Source organism: Copadichromis virginalis, linkage group LG8 (genome assembly GCF_057382275.1).
Source record: "Copadichromis virginalis isolate Kocher_CV1m ecotype Utaka linkage group LG8, C_Virginalis_male_GT1.1, whole genome shotgun sequence".
Classification (NCBI taxonomy): Eukaryota; Metazoa; Chordata; class Actinopteri; order Cichliformes; family Cichlidae; genus Copadichromis; species Copadichromis virginalis.
The window spans coordinates 3,740,003-3,759,103 of record NC_140625.1 but is presented as its reverse complement, the minus strand read 5'-3'; the positions used below and the strand labels follow the sequence as shown (position 1 = coordinate 3,759,103).

General features: G+C 43.0%; 1 protein-coding gene across 1 annotated transcript; it reads right to left on the bottom strand.

The window, feature by feature from the left end:
* Positions 1-11,204: 11,204 nt before the first annotated feature.
* Positions 11,205-17,974, bottom strand: LOC146702527 (uncharacterized). Its single transcript, XM_085467295.1, has 3 exons — positions 16,046-17,974; positions 15,509-15,685; positions 11,205-11,273 (listed from the first exon to the last, which is right to left on the bottom strand). The coding sequence occupies exons 1-3, from the start codon at positions 17,972-17,974 to the stop codon at positions 11,205-11,207; spliced, it is 2,175 nt and encodes a 724-aa protein (XP_085323421.1).
* Positions 17,975-19,101: the final 1,127 nt, after the last annotated feature.

Below are 19,101 nucleotides of genomic sequence, written 5' to 3'. Positions count from 1 at the left end.
ACCTTCAGTGCTACTAGTTGTTTCACCGTTGGTGTAGATGTTGAATATCAAGCAGCCCATAGGTCCCACATCTTCTTCATGTAACCCCTGGGATTACTTATACAGATATATTATATATTATAGTATATATATTTTTTGAAAATTCCCCTCTCTCCCCTGCAGGCGGTCTTTATCCTTCAAGCTTGGGTCCTCCACCAGAGGACTGGGAGCTTGAGGTCCCTGCACAGTATCTTTGCTATATATACATATACATACATACATATACACACAGTGTGTTATGTGTGTGAATGACCCAAGTGAAACTGGTATTTTTGTCAATACCTTATCATGATGCACTGTTCCTGTGTGGAGGTCTGAGAAAAGCTGAAGGCTGCGTCAGCTATGGCATAAACATGCCTGAAGCAGAGAAAAATAAAACATCCAAAACATTTTTTAGGAGGACAGAAGTTTACTGCAGTATGAGGAGTATTTGCTTGGTGTGGGCTATGGAGCTTGGAAAGAAAGCAACTAGAATTCTTTAAGTTTTGCAAAAACATTTCTCGTCTCTCTCTCCAAGAGGCTTCTTCCATTCTAAACTCAAATAGTAGAGAGTTCCAGATATTTAACCCTAGTGGGGGTTGTCACTTAAAAAGGTTGTTGACCCATCATAATTACTCATCACGAGAGCCAAGGTGTGAAAAGAGCCATTGGTCATTACTACCAAAGCTTTTGTTAGAAACCACTGTGAGTGGTTTGATGCAAGATCTGAGTGGGGTTTCAAGTTCCTGGGAAGGGAACTCAACACTGCATTGTAGGTGGCTAACAGTTGGTGCTGCAAGCTACCCTGTCTATTTAGTGATGGTTGTTCACAGTGGACATCTCAAACTATTTGTATTCTCAGTCCAAATGTGAACACTGGCATCTTCAAAAGAGTAACCTTTATCCTTTAGGTAAAGATGTACAGCTGAGTCTTGTACGGTAGAGGTGTCTCTTCCATGTTATGCAATCCATTTACTGAATGGCTATTTGGTTTTTTCAATGTTGCTTTTTTCCAAGCTCCTTAGATGCCCTGGATGACTGAGAACCTACACAAATATATTGCTTACGGTGGATTTCTCTGCTGCTCTTTCCCCTGGTATTTCTGTCTCAGCTCCTCTGTGTAAATGTTAAGCGGCTTGAAGGGGTTCACGGACAATAACATGTTTCCAATGTAAGTCTGCAAAAAAAAAAGAAGGACAAAAACTAAATTACAGACATTTACAATTATTTTTAAGAGAATAAACAATTTCATATAATTAGGCTTGCAGGTATTACTAAATGTTTAGAAAAATTAAGAATTAAAGCACTGAAAGATTCCAAGATAAGCTAATGGCTGCTTACTAACAAACTCCAGGTGGGCTGTCATGTGCCTTTTAATAAGGAGAAGCTTCCATCTGGCCACTCTACCATACAGGCCTGATTGGTGGAGTCCTAAAGAAATGTTTGTCTTTCTGGAAGTTTCTGGAAGCAAAGCTGGAGCTCTGTCAGAGTGACGATTGGGTTCTTGTTCACCTTCCTGACTAAGGCTCTTCTTCTATGCATGGATGATAGATCATGAATGTGCTCCCTGGGACTTTCAATGCTTCAAGAAATTTCTCCTGACCGTTCCCCAAATCTATGCCTCGATACAATGCTGTCTTGGAAAGCTCAGAATGTACTTGGAGTTGATGGCTCGGTTTGTGACATACACTGTCACCTATGGGACCTTATAAAGATAGGTGTTTGCCTTTCCAGATCACGTCCAGTCAACTGAAGTTGCAACAGATGGACTCCAATCAAGTTATAGAAACATCTGTCAGATTATCAGCAGAAACAGGAAGCCCCTGAGCTCAATTTTGAGTTCCTCATTTTGAATACTTATATATAGGGATGGGTACCGGTATCCAGTGCCATTATGGCACCGGTTCTGACATAAAAGGTAGTAACCAGACCGAAAAGCAGCGCACATTTCGGTGCTTTATTTCGGTGCTTTTTTTTCCTGAGATGTCATGCACTTTACATTCTAGCCAATCATTTTACGTTTCTGAGGATAGTAGGCGGGTCCAGGTACGTACGTTCTTTTAGAGCAGAGCTACAGATTAAAAATGCCCAAGGCGAAGCAGTCAAAAGTCTGGCTGTACTTCACAGCAAAATATGCAAACTCAGCAGCCTGCAACAAGTGCTTTAAGCTGATACTGTGATACTGTCAAAGGAGGTAACACCTCAAATCCCATGAAACACCTGGCGACGCATAGCGTTTTTTTTTAAAGCTGAGAAATGCGCCGTATTTGATAGCTTGCTGCGAGACCTCACACCGTGCACATCTACTGCGGGTGTGGTGCCTGTTATCAGACCCGGAGTTAGCAACATCCCCCAAAAACCCGAAGAGGAGAGTCCTGGCCCCTAGCCCTGCCAGTGTAGCAGAAATGATGACGGATGATGATGCAGCAGCAGCCGTTCTTCTCTGCGTGAGTAGCTTAATGTTGTTCCAGTGTAATTTACGCTGAGTAGGCTAACCACGTTATTACATTAATGCACGTAAGGTGAACTAGCAAACATCATCATAGCTACATGCGGCTGTCTTCTTGTTTGATGGCAGATACTCCCTTCACCCTGGCCAAAAAGGCTAAAATGACCAAAGAAAAAGTGGAAAACAGTTAAACATGAGAGGTTTTTGGACAAAGTTTGTGTTTTTTCCATTGATTAAGCACTGCTTCCAGCCAAGAGTGATGCCGTAAAAAAGGCTAACATTGTTATCTTTTTACAAAAAAACAGCTGAACATGAGAGGTTTTTGGACCAATTTTGTGTTCTCCATTCTTTAAGCACCTGTTTGAGCATCGTTTAAGCACCAGCACCATTTCAAAAGTACCGGTTTGGCACCGATATCGGATAAAACCTAAACGATACCCATCCCTACTTATATATAATAATTCCCCGCTCTCCTCTGTGGGCGGTCAATCCTTCAAGCTCGGGTCCTCTACCAGAGGCCTGGGAGCTTGAGGGTCCTGCGCAGTATCTTAGCTGTTCCTAGGACTGCGCTCTTCTGGACAGAGATCTCTGATGTTGTTCCCGGGATCTGCTGGAGCCACTCGCTTAGCTTGGGAGTCACTGCACCTAGTGCTCCAATTACCACTGGGACCACCATCACCTTCACCCTCCACATCTTTTCAAGCTCTTCTCTGAGCCCTTGGTATTTCTCCAGCTTCTCGTGTTCCTTCTTCTTGATGTTGCTGTCATTCGGAACCGCTACATCGATCACTATGGCCGTCTTCTTCTATTTGTCTACCACCACTATGTCCGGTTGGTTAGCCACCACCATTTTGTCCGTCTGTATCTATGCACTATGTGATCCAATTACCACTGGGACCACTGTTACTGTCACCCTCCACATCTTCTCGAGCTTTTCTGACAGCCCTTGGTAATTTTCAAGCTTCTAATGAAGCTCAGGTGTGTCTCATCTACTAGCAGCTGGTTCATTTGTGCTGCCAGATGCTCATGGAAAGTGGTCAGCAGTGACTCATGTCAAAACCTGACAACTCTTCATAGTGGAGACCCTTTCTTGGTTGTCCACCACTGTGTTTACTGGAGCCTGTTCAGGGAGGTTGCTGTGGTCTGCTCTTTAATCGACTATTAGACTTGTAGTCAAGACCGCCCAAACCAAGACCAAGACAATACCAAGACCAAGACAGACAGACCGAGTCAAGACCAAGACAAAGTCAAGATGAGACCGAGACCGAGGCAAAAAAGTCTTTAAACTGCAGCCAGATGCTGCTTCGTTTACGAGTGTCAGGCATATTTATGTGTTTTTGCGATGCACTCGCACAGCCCTCCTCACCGCTGTCTCACTCACTTACTGAGAGGACAGACGCACGCTCCACTTGACTGTCACGTCCCTCACCCTCTCTGTTTTTCACATAATGATATTATCCTATATCCTCGCATGTGATTGGCCACAATATGGAGGGATTGGAGCATAGCTGAGCCACTGTGTGAGAGCTGAGCAGCGAAAGGAAATTAAGTGAGGAGACGGCTCTCGCTCAATGGGAGTCGACTCTTCTGATTCACTACAAAGCACTCTCTAAGCACGGCTCTTACCCATATGGAAAAGAAATAGTAAAAACTTATATGACTTAACTCATGAAAGTGGCCACTTTCATGAGTAAATCATATAAGGCTTACATGATTTACTCATGAAAGTGGCCACTTTCACATTACTTTCATATATTGTTTTAGTAAGTATCCAAAACATACAAGTTTCATTATATAATTCTTCAAGGGATCTTATATCTGTTTTTACTCTTGTATGCTTTTCATACAAGTTTCACACAAGACAGATACAAACCTTATAAGTTTTATATATATCTTTTCCATATGGGTAGAGCTGATGCTTTTGCACATGACACATTATCGAACGTTACGCTGTGTGTCATGGATACTGTTGACTCCAAATCTCCTGACCACTATGACCACTAAAAAGTTGGATCTGTTCATCTGGATGTAGCATTTTCAGTGGGAGAAACGTTGCATCACTCATCCAAGTGACTTCTTCAGTCTCAGGTTTCCCCACCCTTATAAACAGTACATTTGCAAGATGACTGAAACTAGCACCGCTGTTGAACAATGGGCTGTGAGGTTAGTTCCTTGATCATTAATATGCAAACTGTCATGACCACTAATCAATGACCAACGAAACATTTCTCCCACTGAAAACGCTAAGTCCAGATGAATACAATCAACTTTTGGGGATTTCCTTACCTGGATGATTCAGTATGCATCAGGACAGTATAGTTAATTAATTGCAAATGCAAACTGTGTGAGCTTGGGTGTAGCCAGAAGCCACTCCATTGACCAAAAGAACAAGCTTACACATACAAGCAGCAGAAATTAGCCTTTCGCTTAGAGATAGGCTGAGGAGTTCGGCCATCCACCCTTCGGAGAAAGCTAATGTCCACCTCTTGTATGACCACTGTTCTGTTCACTATTCTGTTCATGATTTCAATGGACAGAATTTCTAGACTCAGCCAAGTGGAGGAAGGCTTCCACTTGGGTGGTGTCAGAATTTCATCTCTACTTTTTGCAGATGATGTAGTTCTGTTGGCTTCATCCGGTGATGGCCTCCAGGTCATACTGGAGCAGTTTGCAACCGAATGTGAAGTAGCAGGAATGAAAATCAGCATCTCCAAATCTCAGGCCCTAGTCCTCAACCGGAAAATAATGGAGTACCCACTTTGGGTCCGTGATAAGTTCCTGACCCAAGTGGAGGAGTTAAGTATATATAAGTATATATAAGTCTTTGGGTTTCAAAGATACAGACCACAAAATGATGACGATATGTTACTTTTACTCAGGAACTCACAAACCTCGCTTATAAAGACAATCACACTTATAGATAAGCTCTCAAATAAACAGTCCTGCATCTGAATTGGAATTTTCAAAACACCACCACCACTCCACTTCAGTCAGGTAACATTAGATATCTAGGTATAATTTTTTCCACCAAGCACTCAGACCTGGTATGGTTGAATCAGATTCCCTTATTAAAAACCGTAGAGGATGAGCTCATACATTGGAGAACTCATGCGAAGAGTTGCCACCAGTAAAATGATGATTCTAGCAAAAATAAACTACTTATTTTCTACATTCACACAAGCTTTAACTGCTTTCTAGCTAACATTCACACACATTAATACTCCAATGGATGCATCAGAGAGCAACTTGGGGTTAGTATGTAACAAGGATATTTGGTGTAGAAAAGTGGTAGTTGGAACTACATTACCCAGGAGCCTCTGGGCAGTCTGACTTTGTTCCTGGGCTAACAATATAGGAGAGAGCTGCTGGGAAGGAAATCAAATAGCCCATCCTGTATTTGTTGTGGATGGTGTGCGTCACATAAACGTGAGTTAATCTTCCAGGTTTAAGATGTTTTACCATGTTACTTGTGTGTACTGGCATTAGTTACCTTTAGCATATGTGCTAGTTAGCACCATCCTGTGTACATCACCCATAAAACCAGGTGATTCGCAAGCCTTTAAAGCTTTTTCCCTGTTAGTTGCCAGTCCAGTGAGGATGCTTACCACGATGGACGGGGTGGCAGAGAGTGAACTCCACTGTGGATCCCACGTAGAACAATTACTTACCAAACTTCCTCTGAGTTATCGGGATAACTTTGCAGACTACTGCCTTAGCCGAGGGACCCTACGGTCTAGATCAAATCGCACTTATACCCTCTTCCACCTAGCAGAGTGGTTGGAGCGCCCAAGACCCAAGCCATGCAGGTCTCCCGACGGGCCATGGAGCTGTATGCCTCAGAGAAGCCATGGTTGGAGGGGAAAGTCAGTAGGCACTTGGAAACCAAACAGAAACCCAAGTTTGCCTCTGTTTATTATGGACCTCAACCCACAGCCACAAAACCACCTGCTGTGGCCCATCCAGGTTCAAAGGCTGTTGCAATGCAGAAGAAAAGAGAACATTTCAAGCCTTACTGCCCTTTCTGTGAAAGGACAGAGTATTACTTGAGGGGATGTAATGAACTCTCCAGGCTAGATGTGGCTGTTGTTGTGGACTGGATCAAAGATAAGAATAAATGTTGGAGGTGTGGCCAGAACCATTCTGCTGACAACTGCACACTCAAGAAACCCTGTAGCACTTGTGGTGAGCAACACCTCCTTCTATTAAATGGCCTCGCCAAGGCTAAAGAACAGAATCCCAGTATCCTGACCATGTGTATGGTGGCTGTGGCTCAGGTGGTACAGTAGATCAGCTACTGACTGGAAGGTTGGTGGTTCGATCCTTGGCTTCCCCAGTCTGCATGCCAAATATCCTTGGGCAAGAAACTAACCCCACGTTGCCCTCCGATGCGTTCATCGGAGTGTGAATGTGTGTGAATGTTGGTTAGTTTGCACTTGAGTTTAGAAGTGCTTGTATGAGTGGGTGTGAATGGGTGAATGAGGCATGTTGGGACTCTCCCTGTGCTTTGGGAGAGTAGAAAAGCGCTATGTAAGAATCAGTCCATTTACCATGTGCACTGCATCCAGTGTCATCTATCTTGACCATCCCAGTCACTCTGGTAGAGTGATGTTGAAGGTGGTAAGAGTCCAACTCCATCATGGACACCTTTGCTGTGCTGGATGACGGTTCAGAGAGAACCATAATATTGCCTGCTGCTGTGAAGTTCCACGGCCTTGCCCAGACAGACGAAGCTCTGGCCCTGCGAACCATCAGACAGGATGTCCTGCAGCTGCATGGGTGAAGCATATCATTGGAGGTATCCACTAAAACTAAGCCAAAGGTGAGGCATCAAATACCGAATGCATTCACAGCAGAATAACTGGCTCTGGAGCAATCCTGCCCAGTGGAAACACTCAAAAAGAAGTAGAGTCAACTACAAAGACTTCCCCTCAAAGGTTTCAGTCGGGTGAAAGCTATGATCCTGATTGGATCAGATCACCTGCATCTTATCACTCCTGTATGCGCGGTGATCCGTGGCCCTTCTGGAGGGCCAGTACCTGTCTGTACTGAGCTGGGATGGGCACTGCAGGGACCTGCCAAAAGTCTTCCACATCCAGCGGCTGGACAGGCATGCTTGCAATCGTTGTTCATCCCACAGACACCAGAGCTCTACAAAGATGTTGAGAGGCTGTGGCAGACTGACATCCTGCCGTTTAGAAATGAAAAGGAAGTCATCAGGTCAATGGAGGACCAGCAGGCAATAGATATCCTTGAATCAAGGACAGTCCGGGTACAGGTAGAGGGGGTCGAACGATATGCTACTCCCTTGCTTCGCCGCAAAGAGTTTCCTCAGGTGAAGGCACCTCTAGAGGCTGTCATGGCTCTTCTGAGAGCCAGTGAGCGTCGACTACGCAAGGATCACAGCAGAGTGCAGACATACAACCAGGAGATCAAGAAACTGGAGAAGGCTGGTTATGAGGTAAAGTTGACTCCGGAGGAGGTAAATGGTTCCACTGAATTCTGGTACATTCCACACCATCTTGTGCATCACAACAACAAAGCCCGCCTAGGCTTCAACTGCTTCTTCCTGTACCAGCAAACTGCCCTTAATGACCTCTTTCTGCCAGGGCCCACGCGTAGCCCTTCACTCCTTGTCGTGTTAATCTGATTTCGCCAGCATCCTGATGCATAAGCTGTGATATAAAGGTCATGTTTCATCAGGTATGCCTGCTTCCTGAAGATCAGCCTCTGCTTCGCTTTCTTTGCAATGTGTACAAGGTGCTTGTCAGCCAATATGACCCTTTAGGGTTTATCATTCCCTATACCACTAGAGGGAAGATTCTTGAACAGTCTATGTGGCAAAAGGAGATGGGCTGGGATGAACCTGTCACCGGTGTCCTTCGTGCCGCATTACCTTACCAAGGTATTATGTGCCACTTGCTACAGTGTCTCCAAGTTGCACCTTTGAGCTGCACGTGTTCTGTGATACCTCAGAGAAAGTGTATGGATCTGTAGCTTATCTAAGGACCACAGATTGCCACAGACATGTCAGCACTTCATTCCTGATGGCCAGATCCTGAGTCGCTCCTCGGAAGAGATTGTCCATGCCTCGTCTCAAACTCAGTGCTGCTCTCACTGGAGTGCAGCTTCAAACCGAACTTACCCTACCACTGCAAAATACCATCTTGTGGACTGACTCTACTACTGTGCTGAGTTGGTTGCAGTCTGATTCCTGCTGGTACAAGGTCTTTGTTGGGACTCAAATTGCTGAAATCCAGGAGCTCACCAGTTCTCACCAGTGGAGGTATGTCACTTCACCCGGCTGATGACATCACAAGGGGGAAGAAACTCTGTAGTCTTTCATCAGGCAGTCGTTAAGCTCAGGGCCCCCAGTTCTTGCAACAAAGTTCGGCGCACTGGCCCTCCCAACCTACTGGTAGGGCTGAGACTACAGATGAGCTACACAAGGGGATGCTATGTGGGCTTGTCACAGTGGCAAAGTCTACTACTCCAGACCCTGGCAACTTCACATCTTGGGAGGAGCTTGTGAAAGCCACTTACCATGGTCGTCACGGGGCGGCTTCTCCTCCAATGACCGCCACTGATCATGTGGAAGCAGAGAAAGCCATCTTAAAGTCAGCTCAATATGACAGTTTTCCTGAGGATGTAATGGCCCTGATGAAGGGAAGAACTCTGGCCCCAAATAGTCAACTTTGTGCACTCTGCCCTGAGTATGATCTGGTGTTACGGCCCTAGCAGGGCCTCCTCCTAAAGGTGCCTGTGTGGGCGTGTCCCACCACCTCTTCTGCCTGAGGTGCCACCTTTCCCTGTAACACAGCTGACTCACATCAGTAATTAAAAGTATTTAAGCCCAGGGAAAGGTGAGCTCTGGGCCAGAGTGCCATTTTGTGTGGTGTTTGCAGCTAGTGAGCTGTGTGTGTTTTGTGGTGTTTGCAGCTAGTGAGCTGTGTGTGTTTTGTGGTCATTGCAGCTAGTGAGCTGTGTTTGTGGTTTCCAGCTAGTGAGCTGCGCTTTCCTTTTGACTTTGCTTTATTGACCAACGCCTGAGTTTTGTTTGTTTTTCTTAAATGGTGATAGCGGCTTGTCCGTCTCTCTTAGTTGAGCTACTTTAATAAAACTCTTTAATTTAACCCTTTTGCCTCCTTGACTCCTTTTTCTGACCTGGACACCTTTTGTTACTTCCCCCTCACCGCCTAGACCCCTCAGGGGAACGTAACATCTGGTTACTGGCCTGATAAGGGTTGGAGGGCACCTGAGATGTGCTGAAGGTCTGGACACCATACACCCTATTGGGCTACCTCCAGAACACCCGGTAACTAAGCTCCTTGTCCAATACTTCGACACAATTCTGTTTCACCCCGGTCCAGAGCATGTCTTTGCAGAGATACAGCGCACTTATTGGATCATCAGAGGTTGACAAGTAATCCGGAGACATCAAAGACAATGTGTAGAGTGCCAGAAATGGCGGGGGAGGCCTGTTCCCACCAAAATGGCTGATTTGCCCACAGTGAGACTCCGGATCCACAAACCTGCTTTTTGGTCAACTGGTGTCGATTGCTTTGGTACCTACACCATCAAGATATCCGGAGGCAGGAGAAGCACTGGGGCATCATCTTCAAGTGCCTAACCACCCAATGTGTACACCTGGTTTTGCTGCCAAGTCTGGACTCAGACGCTTTCCACATGGCCGTGCGAAGATTTGTCTCCCATCGGGGTACACCATTCGAGATATGGTCGGATCATGACACTAATTTCCGAGGTGGGGCTCGAGAGTTAGAGGAAGTTTTCTCTAGAATGACGCCCATTCTTCAGGGACAGCTGGCAAAGCAGAGGATAACCTTTCATTATAATCCACCGCATGCACCCCATTTTGGAAGAGCCTGGGAAAGGGAGATAAGGTCAGTTAAGGCTGCATTCCAGGTCATCCTGAAGGATCAGAGTGTGACAGAAGAAGTCCTCCGCACGGCTCTCATTGAAGTATAAGGGATCCTTAATGTGAAACCTCTTGGTTAAGCATCTTCGGATAGTACTAATCCTGACCCCATTACCCCAAATCTCCTGCTCATAGGGCAGCTGGATGCTTCACTGCCGCAGGTGGTTTACGGACCAGGCCTATATAATGTAGATAAATTACTCACTCGTGAGAAGTCACCCCTGAGAACTCAAAACTAAAAGTCATAATGTGGATGGTATTTGTAAAGTTGTTAGTGATGTACATTAGAAATTGTAAATGGTAAAAAATTACTATTAAATTTATGAACATTACTTTTGATCGCTATTGTGAAACAGAAACTAATATTTACAGTAATTGTTGTTTTGGAATGAAGGGTTTTAACCATAACCACACCATTTGGTAATCATTAGGAAAAACACAATTTACAATTTGTTGTTATCGTTATCATATTTAAAACTATAATACATAATACAAAATAGATGATATATATTTTTATTCCACAAAGTAATGACATAATTTTTTTATTGAAAGCTTGTTCTGATGTGCAGTTTAAAATGCTGATTATATATAATAAATTACGACCTTTTTTCATATGAACTGAGTAAGAAAGACTCAAAATCGTTTAAACTTACATAAATCCAGTCACGATGAAACCTCTTCTTCAAATTCAGAAGCACAGAACTCTCACACACCTCTCTATAACCGTTAGACAGAAAGGTTGAAACTATGCACAATTTAAAATATAAAGAGTGCGTGCGTGAGTGTGTGTGTCTGTGTCTGTACTCACTCCAGTTGGGACAGATCGTCCACCTCATCCACCTCTATAGCACTCTGGCTGCCGGGGATCATCACCTGTAAAAGCAGACAGCTCAACCCCCCACCTCATCTCCACAGGCATCTTGCAGTCTGGCTAACATTGAATGAAGCTTGTCAGAAAGGGCAAGGATCTGCTCTAGAGGCCTTGATGGTTTAAAGCAGTAGTTCCCAAACTTTTTTTGCTGGGCCCCCCTTTGTTTTACAAACCCCCACCCCTGCGCGTGCACAAACACATCCTCCAACCACACACCCATATTTTGCTCCATTGCGGTTTATTTCACACCTCAAACATGTAGTAAACAATTAAGCAAATAGTAAACTGCAATAAATTGCAGGTAGTAATAAAATAAACTACTTACTCTTTTACGCTACGTCCACACCTACACGGGTATTTTTGAAAACGCAGTTGTTTCGTCTACACGTAAACAGCGTTTTGAATCACCGAAAACTGAGATTTTTTTAAAACTCCTTTTTTGCGTTTACGTGTGGACGAGGAATACAGAGTTCATCATGCAACGTCAAAGGTATGTGCCTTTTTTCACGTCACGCTGTGCGCCACGTTATTGTTTACATGAGATTAATTGCAGAATAGCAGATAGAGACAAAATACTGTTAATCTGACTGTGTGCAGGTTTTACACGCTTACATTTTCACACGCAGTTACTGTCCCTCCATTTACAAAGGCAGAGGTGTCACGGTGTGATTATTTTACGTGTAGTTGTTTTTTTCCTGTGTAATATTCAACATTGCTATCAATACATTTTTCAAAAAATGCCTCTCTGTGCAAAATAGGTTTAAAAACATAAACAACTGTGGGAGACTGTTTGTCCGTGATTTGAACTGGGGAAAAATCGTGGCAAGATCAACCTGATATTATTTATATCCCGCTGTATACAGAGCTAACATCTCCAAAATGTCAGGAGTAGTTAGTCATTACAACAAGTGTTTGTGAACTAAAAATCAAGAATATAGGATACTGTTTGTCTGTGATTTGAACAGCCCAGCGCTGCTCCCTATACAGGGAAAACCAATTCTGCAGGGGAGACCTACCTTGGCATTTGTGCAGGTGAAGCCAAAGGGCAGATATGCTTCACCATATTTTCTAGTCTTTGGCTTAAAATGAAGTTGGTTTGGAAACATATTCAGCGATGCTTCATCTCCTGCTTTGCATTTGTGTGGGCGCCCCGTGCTAGCAGTGTCCAAGCGTTGTTTTTTTGTTTCCCCCCCTTTTCATCCCACGCCCCCCCTGCAATGGCTCTCCCCACACTTTGGGAAGGTCTGGTTTAAAGTGTGATTTGTTTTGGTCAAGTATTTTCAAAAGCTTTCCACAGCAGGCAAAAAATTCAGTTTGCTCGAATGGAAGAGTGTTATGAGGCTGCAACCTCATGACAGTGTGATGCTGTGTGTTATAAGGTCTATTGTATATACAAAGAGCAGGCAATAAATCCACCAGCAGCAAGTCTTTTATTTCTCAGCTTATTTAAACCATCATGGTGGTGCTATTGTGTCTTGTCTGTAATGGGTAAATCTATGTTTTCTAGTAGAGGGGTGATGAGTTATTCTGTTTATTTAGAAGACGAAAACTCCCACTTTATTAAAAAAATAAATTATTTGTATTCACAGGAAGCTTTTTAAATGAGAAAATTGCCCAATATAAATTGTGCCTAAATGATCAGTACTCATTCAAGTGTTAGGATATGCATTTGTATAATAGGTTTCTATGCATCTTGATGCATGCTCAATCACCCAGGTAAGTAAATCCCCAAAAGTTGATTCTGTCCATCTGGCCGTAGCGTTTTCAGTGGGAGAAATGTTTCATCACTCATCCAAGTGACTTCTTCAGTCTCAGCTGACTGCAGGTTTCCCCTAATCTTACTACAATCATACTACAGGCAGAAACTTGGGTGTGCCATGGGTTCCCTAGTTTCACCCATTGTGGCCAATTTATACATGGAAGAAGATGAAAAGAGGGCTTTGCTATCCTACCAAAGTCATTAGTTCAGGTGTGTGGATGGCACCTGGGTGAAAATCAATTCACCACATCACATTAACTCGGTGGACCAACACATCAAATTCACCAGGGAGGATATGAAAAGTGGCTCCATCATTTTCAGTTGTTTCCAAAGAGTTGTTCATTCATACTGAAAACGCTTACATTCCTATGCGTGAAACATAAGACGATTCGACCGTCGGTCATTTATTTACTTTCCGGCTCTTTGAAACGTCGCAACAAAATGAAACACAATTGTCGTCTCGTTCCACCACTGAACAACAGCTCTGAGTAAACACTCCATCTTCTTTGAAGAAAAGCTATCTGGAGCATAAATTGATACAAACTGATGGCAAACAAAACAACTGCTAAACAATGCCGTCTGCCATCTTAGTTGAATTGGTCATATGACTGCATCATACGACTAAAATGCATCATCATTTTCGAAAACCTCAGTTTTCACAGTCCACACTGCGACATGAAAACGGCGTTTTCAAATTTATTCCCATTGGAGAGCGTTTTGATAAGCTCAATTTTCCTTGAGTAAAAATGCTGTGTCGGTGTGGACGGAAAGACTGTTCATTTGGACAGCGGTTTTAGTGGTAGAAGTATTTCATCACTCATACAAGTGATTTCTTCAGTCTCAGCTTACTGCAGATTTCCCCAGGCTTATAAATAGCATAGCTGCCTAATGATTAGAGCTAGTGCCCTAACTACATCCATTCTCTAGTTCTCTGTGAAGGATATTCTTGATCATTGTTTAATAGTCCTGTCAATTTGTATATCAATGATCATGAAACTGATGTTTCGGTTCTCGTAGAGAACTGATTCCCAGCAGTCCAGTTCCTTGGAATTGTTAGTTAGCATGCCTATCGATCCTGCTTATCAGTTCTACTTGCACTCGCATTACAAACAGATGATTTTAGTTGGGTTGGAGGAGGAAAACAGTGGTGCAGTCTGCAGTGTGGATGTGGAAATGACTTTTATTTTTATTGCCCTAAAGACAAGGGTTCAATGGTAAAGTAAAAACCATATTCAGGACAGAAACAACTGCATTATGTTGCTAACACAACTTCACTTCCTTGCAAGCATCAGCACAGAGAGCATGTTAATGCTAAGCTAGCCAAGAACCCAGAGTTCAGTTAAAGTTGAGTGAATGCTGACCTCAGCTCTGCAGCCAGACCCTGAACTTAAACAGATGACCAGTCAAGATGCAGCCTCTGTTTATACCTGATCATGTTTCTAAAGTAGAATCACTGATCATTTTAAAGTCTATTTGCTCTGGTTTTCATTTTTGCTTTGTGTTGTCTGGTTTTTTTGTTCATATATAAATACTAAGAGAAAGTTTAGCATAGAGATTTGTGGTGATGCGTGGGACTGTAGCCTTAGGTTTATATTGTTAAATGGTAATTATAAGACATGCATGCATTTCAGGTCATTTTACACAGTAACATGAAAGTTATTTAATGAGTAGTATAACAAATGAATTTCTCCAGCAAGAAATTGAGTAACTTACTATGAGGTGCCGTAAGGGACATTATTACTGAAACGCTCTCACACACACTACTGAAACGCTCTCACACACACTACTGAAACGCTCTCACACACACTACTGAAACGCTCTCACACACACTACTGAAATTTTAGCAAAAAAGGTTGGGGACTGCTGTACTAGCAGGTTGCTGAGTAGAAATCCTTGTAGTGTTTTGAAATATACCACTTTTTTCCATCAGTTTCCTTGTCAGGAAACAACTTCCTGTTCAGCAGAAATGCCTCTGGTTTCAGTTGTGTGTGTGAGAGCGTTTCAGTAGTGTGTGTGAGAGCGTTTCAGTTGTGTGTGTGAGAGCGTTTCAGTAGTGTGTGTGAGAGCGTTTCAGTAGTGTGTGTGAGAGCTAAAATTTCAGTAGTGTGTGTGAGAGCGTTTCAGTAGTGTGTGTGAGAGCGTTTCAGTAGTGTGTGTGAGAGCGTTTCAGTAGTGTGTGTGAGAGCGTTTCAGTAGTGTGTGTGAGAGCGTTTCAGTAGTGTGTGTGAGAGCTAAAATTTCAGTAGTGTGTGTGAGAGCGTTTCAGTAATAATGTCCCTTAAGGCACCTCATAACTTACTGCATTACTTTAAAGAAAACTGCTCTGTGTAGTATATTAAGGAATATCGATAATCGAATTGGAAATGCTAAATTCTTATTAATCCCAATGCCTTCTCCCCCTTTCAAACTAATAGTAGCATTTAAATATTGCTGTCATGAAGTGATTTATAGTTTTATACTAAAACAGAGTATCAATACCTGTATGTTCACTAGTCGACTCTCTAGCATCTCCTGGTTGGGATCTTCTGATTCCCAGCATTCCCTGCCATTGTGGGATGGGATGGGCCGGGCTTGGCCTTCATCCTCATAGACTGTCCATTTGGTTAGCTTCTCCACTGTCTGATGGGGCAACATGTTCTCAGCGCACAACCAGTCCTGAGCCCACACAGAAAAAGATTGACAACTAAGCTTGAAAGATGTATTGTCTTGAGCATAGCTTGAGAGAAGTACACATATTGAGTGCTATTGTTGCTGCGTGCAATGATAGCACTCCCTTAATTGTTAGTTTACCAAGATTTTACACATGTTAACCATCTTAGCATCAACGTGATTACAGGCTACAGTTAGCTACACATCTATTTATGTATGAAAATTTTTCCCTTATTTGTTTTATCCAAATGTAAATCTTGGCCTTACAAAAAGCCTTTAATACCTAAATAAATGTATTTCACATTTTCTAGCCACATATTAAACAATGCTTGTTTAAAAGTCCACTAACAAAAATGTAACCCCTACCTGAGGCTTTCCACTCATCCGTGGGTTCCCAGTCCAATGTACCTTTGGTTTGGAGATAGAACATATTCTCCCCTCACCCATCAGATGAGCTACTTCCTTGTCTGCTTCTTCTTCACACAAAGACCGAACACCTGATCTCTCTGCACTGGACTCTTCATTTGGAAATGGTCGAGTGGCAGAAGTGGGCATTGAAGCTAAACTACCTCTTTGTTCTTCTTGTCCTGAGGCCTGTGTTGGACCACCCAGTGACAAGGACATCTTGGTTATGTTGATTTGAGAGGTGTTCACCTTCCCTCTTGCAGCTTCGAACATATTGACTCTATCTTGATTGCCTTTGCTGTTTCTGTCTTCAGCGGTGGACTCATTGAGTCCAGAACTGCTTTTAGGCTCATGTTGAACTGATGTTAATCCTCCAGACAAGGGTTTCTTGATGCACTTTACGACATTTAGATCTGGTTTGACAGGGAGCACAGACTTGACACCTGGCTTTGGAGGTCTGAGCTCTGGGGTTGTGGCTTCTGCTGGTAGAATTGCTGGAGTAGAAGTTTGAAGATCTGCCTTAGGTGCTTCTGTTATATTTTCCTTGCTTAGTTTATTCATTGTCGGGAGTACAACAGCATATCTGGCTTCTACAACTTTCTCCCCACCTAGGACTGTTTCTTCTGTTCCTTCCTTGTCCGTACCCTGGAAGGTTGCTCTCTCTTCAACAATTTTGTTCTCAGTGGAGCTCTTGCTTTTCCTGTTAGCCAGGTTGGCTTTACTGGCAACTCCTACAGCCATCTTTTGTTTGAAAATATTCCCCTTAGATTTTCTTAGGCCATGTTTTTGGTTTATGGCTTGAATTGAGAGCCAGCGAGAAATCCCAATTGCTTTAGTCCAAGCAGAAAGATTTTTTCTCCAGTTTAACCCCTGTGGCATTTTCTTTTGATTCCAGCCAGACAGCCTGCACAAACTCTTCATACCCTTTTCCCGTGCGATCAAATGGTCATTAAAATTATTGAACCCCCCATCAGTTGTGCGTGTAACTGTTTCTTCTTTATCAGGCTTTGCCAAAATCGTGGTTGCTTTGCGTTGGAGAGATAATGTCTTGACTTTCCCCAAGAGCAACATCCGTGACTTCCTGTTAATGACACTCTGGCCCTGCTGCTCTTCTGGATCCAGAATGGTTTTGAGTTCTTCAATTCTGGCTTTGGGAAGCATGATTAGATCAACTTCTACGGAAGAATCTCTCCCTCTGATATTTTTTACTTTATTTGTTAACTGGGTCTCACTTTTTGCTGGGTCAGTCCTGATAAGAGAAATACCCTTTGGAGGCTGAACCCCTTCTGTTGTGGAACGAGATTTGTACTCTTTTTGTGGCTTCTTTTTCTTCTCCTTTTCTTCCTTGGCTTCCTTTTCCAACCTTAGCTTCTCTGCTTTGGCCCATTGTTTTTCTGTCTTTGCAGCCTGCTGATCCTTTGTCTTTTTAAACATCTTGTATTTCAATCCTTGAGCAGGCTTTGCGGGAGTGTTTCTGTGTTGTCTGACGACTTTATCAGCAGTTGGTTTTTTAGACCTTTCCCCCCAGGTTATCTTCTTGTCTGCAAATCTGTCATGGTTGATAGTTTCACATAGATAACCTCCCTGCTCGTCTTCTTCTTGTTTTTGTTCCTCTTCTTTTCTCCCCTCTTTTTCTTCTTGGTCCTTAGACTCACTTCTGGTGGATTCACCTTCGTCCTTGTCTAATTGTTTTTTTGCTGACTGTTCTGTATCTCTTTGAGTATTCAACACTTCAGATCGCTCACTACTTTCCTCACTAGCCTGCATCTTAACTGGCTCGTCATCGCTACTCTGTTCCTCCGCCTCCTCATTATTACTAATTTCGTGTACCGATGCCTCCATTGAGCTCCCTGCATACCCTCTCTTTCTCAGGCTTAGTGTGGAACCCATTATTAATCCTATTTTGAATGGCTGGGAATACTTTTGGTGAATGTTTGGTCATCTTTTTTTTCCCACCTGTAAAGTCATTATCGTTCTTGTGTTGTGCATGCAATTTTCCATGTCCTGTTTTTTTTATTTTCTTCCTCTGTATGATGCTCCATTTCATTGGAGCCTCTTCTGCTTTGAACTGCTTTCATTCTTACATTTCTTTTAGTTTCATTGGACTTTCCATCCTTTAGTGTTAATAAAATCCATTTTCTTTCTTGAGGAGACTGACTTGTTTTAGAACTATTCTGTCTCACATTTATTCATAGAATTTTGTTTGTTTTTGTCTTTGTCTTCTGTTTCATGGAATCCGTTCTAGCTTGGGATTCAAGTTGTAGTATGCAATCAGTTCTTCAGAGTTGAACTAACCTACAAAGTATTAAAAAAAATGGTTTTTTTGTCATTAAAGTTTTCATTTGGAAAATTGAGACTGCAAAAAGAAAGGTAAGAGGTAAAGCCTTACACATTAAATCAAAATCTAAAAAATTAAATAAATATAGATGACTAGATTATCGAGTAACATAGCTGTCAAATTGAGTGAAACCAGGTCCTTGACTTCATCTTTCACTATTGAGACCATATTTCAGGATTTAAGTCCCTGATCCTTTCGACTTACTTGACATTCCTGAGCTAACTTTGTGGGCTAGAATTAATCTTCAGGATAAGGATAACACACAAGGAAGGAAAGTCCATTCAAAGAGGCTATAAATCTTTTCCAAGTTTGATGACAGTAACAGTAAACAGCAGATTTTGTCTGCGCCTTCAGCCTAGATGTGGCTCTATACCCAGTGTCCCTGGGGGTAAAAGCACAGAGCTCATTTCAGTGTAATATAGCTTACCAGGCTTCTCAGATGAAACCAAGGCATAGCTGGGGGGGCCGCAAAGTCCTCTCGCTTTTCCTCAAGAACTAGTGTTACTGATCGAAATATGTGCTGTGCTCAGGAGGAGAGCTGACACACAAATATCCCACCCACTAAAATTAAACCAAGGGCAGAGAGCCACATATGTAATATACACCCAACAACATTGTATGCCTGTGACACAACAATGACAAAGTTGAACTGCTTGCAGTAAAGTGCAGCCACACAAAC

Bases quoted from the DNA above. Each gene is read 5' to 3' on its own strand.
- LOC146702527 (XM_085467295.1), bottom strand. From the start codon at position 17,974: ATGGGTTCCACACTAAGCCTGAGAAAGAGAGGGTATGCAGGGAGCTCA. The intron at 15,686-16,045 runs GTAGGGGTTACA...GTGTGGGCTCAG, and splicing joins GGATGAGTGGAAAGCCTCAG to GACTGGTTGTGCGCTGAGAA. The intron at 11,274-15,508 runs GTATTGATACTC...CTGCTTTTACAG, and splicing joins GTCGACTAGTGAACATACAG to GTGATGATCCCCGGCAGCCA.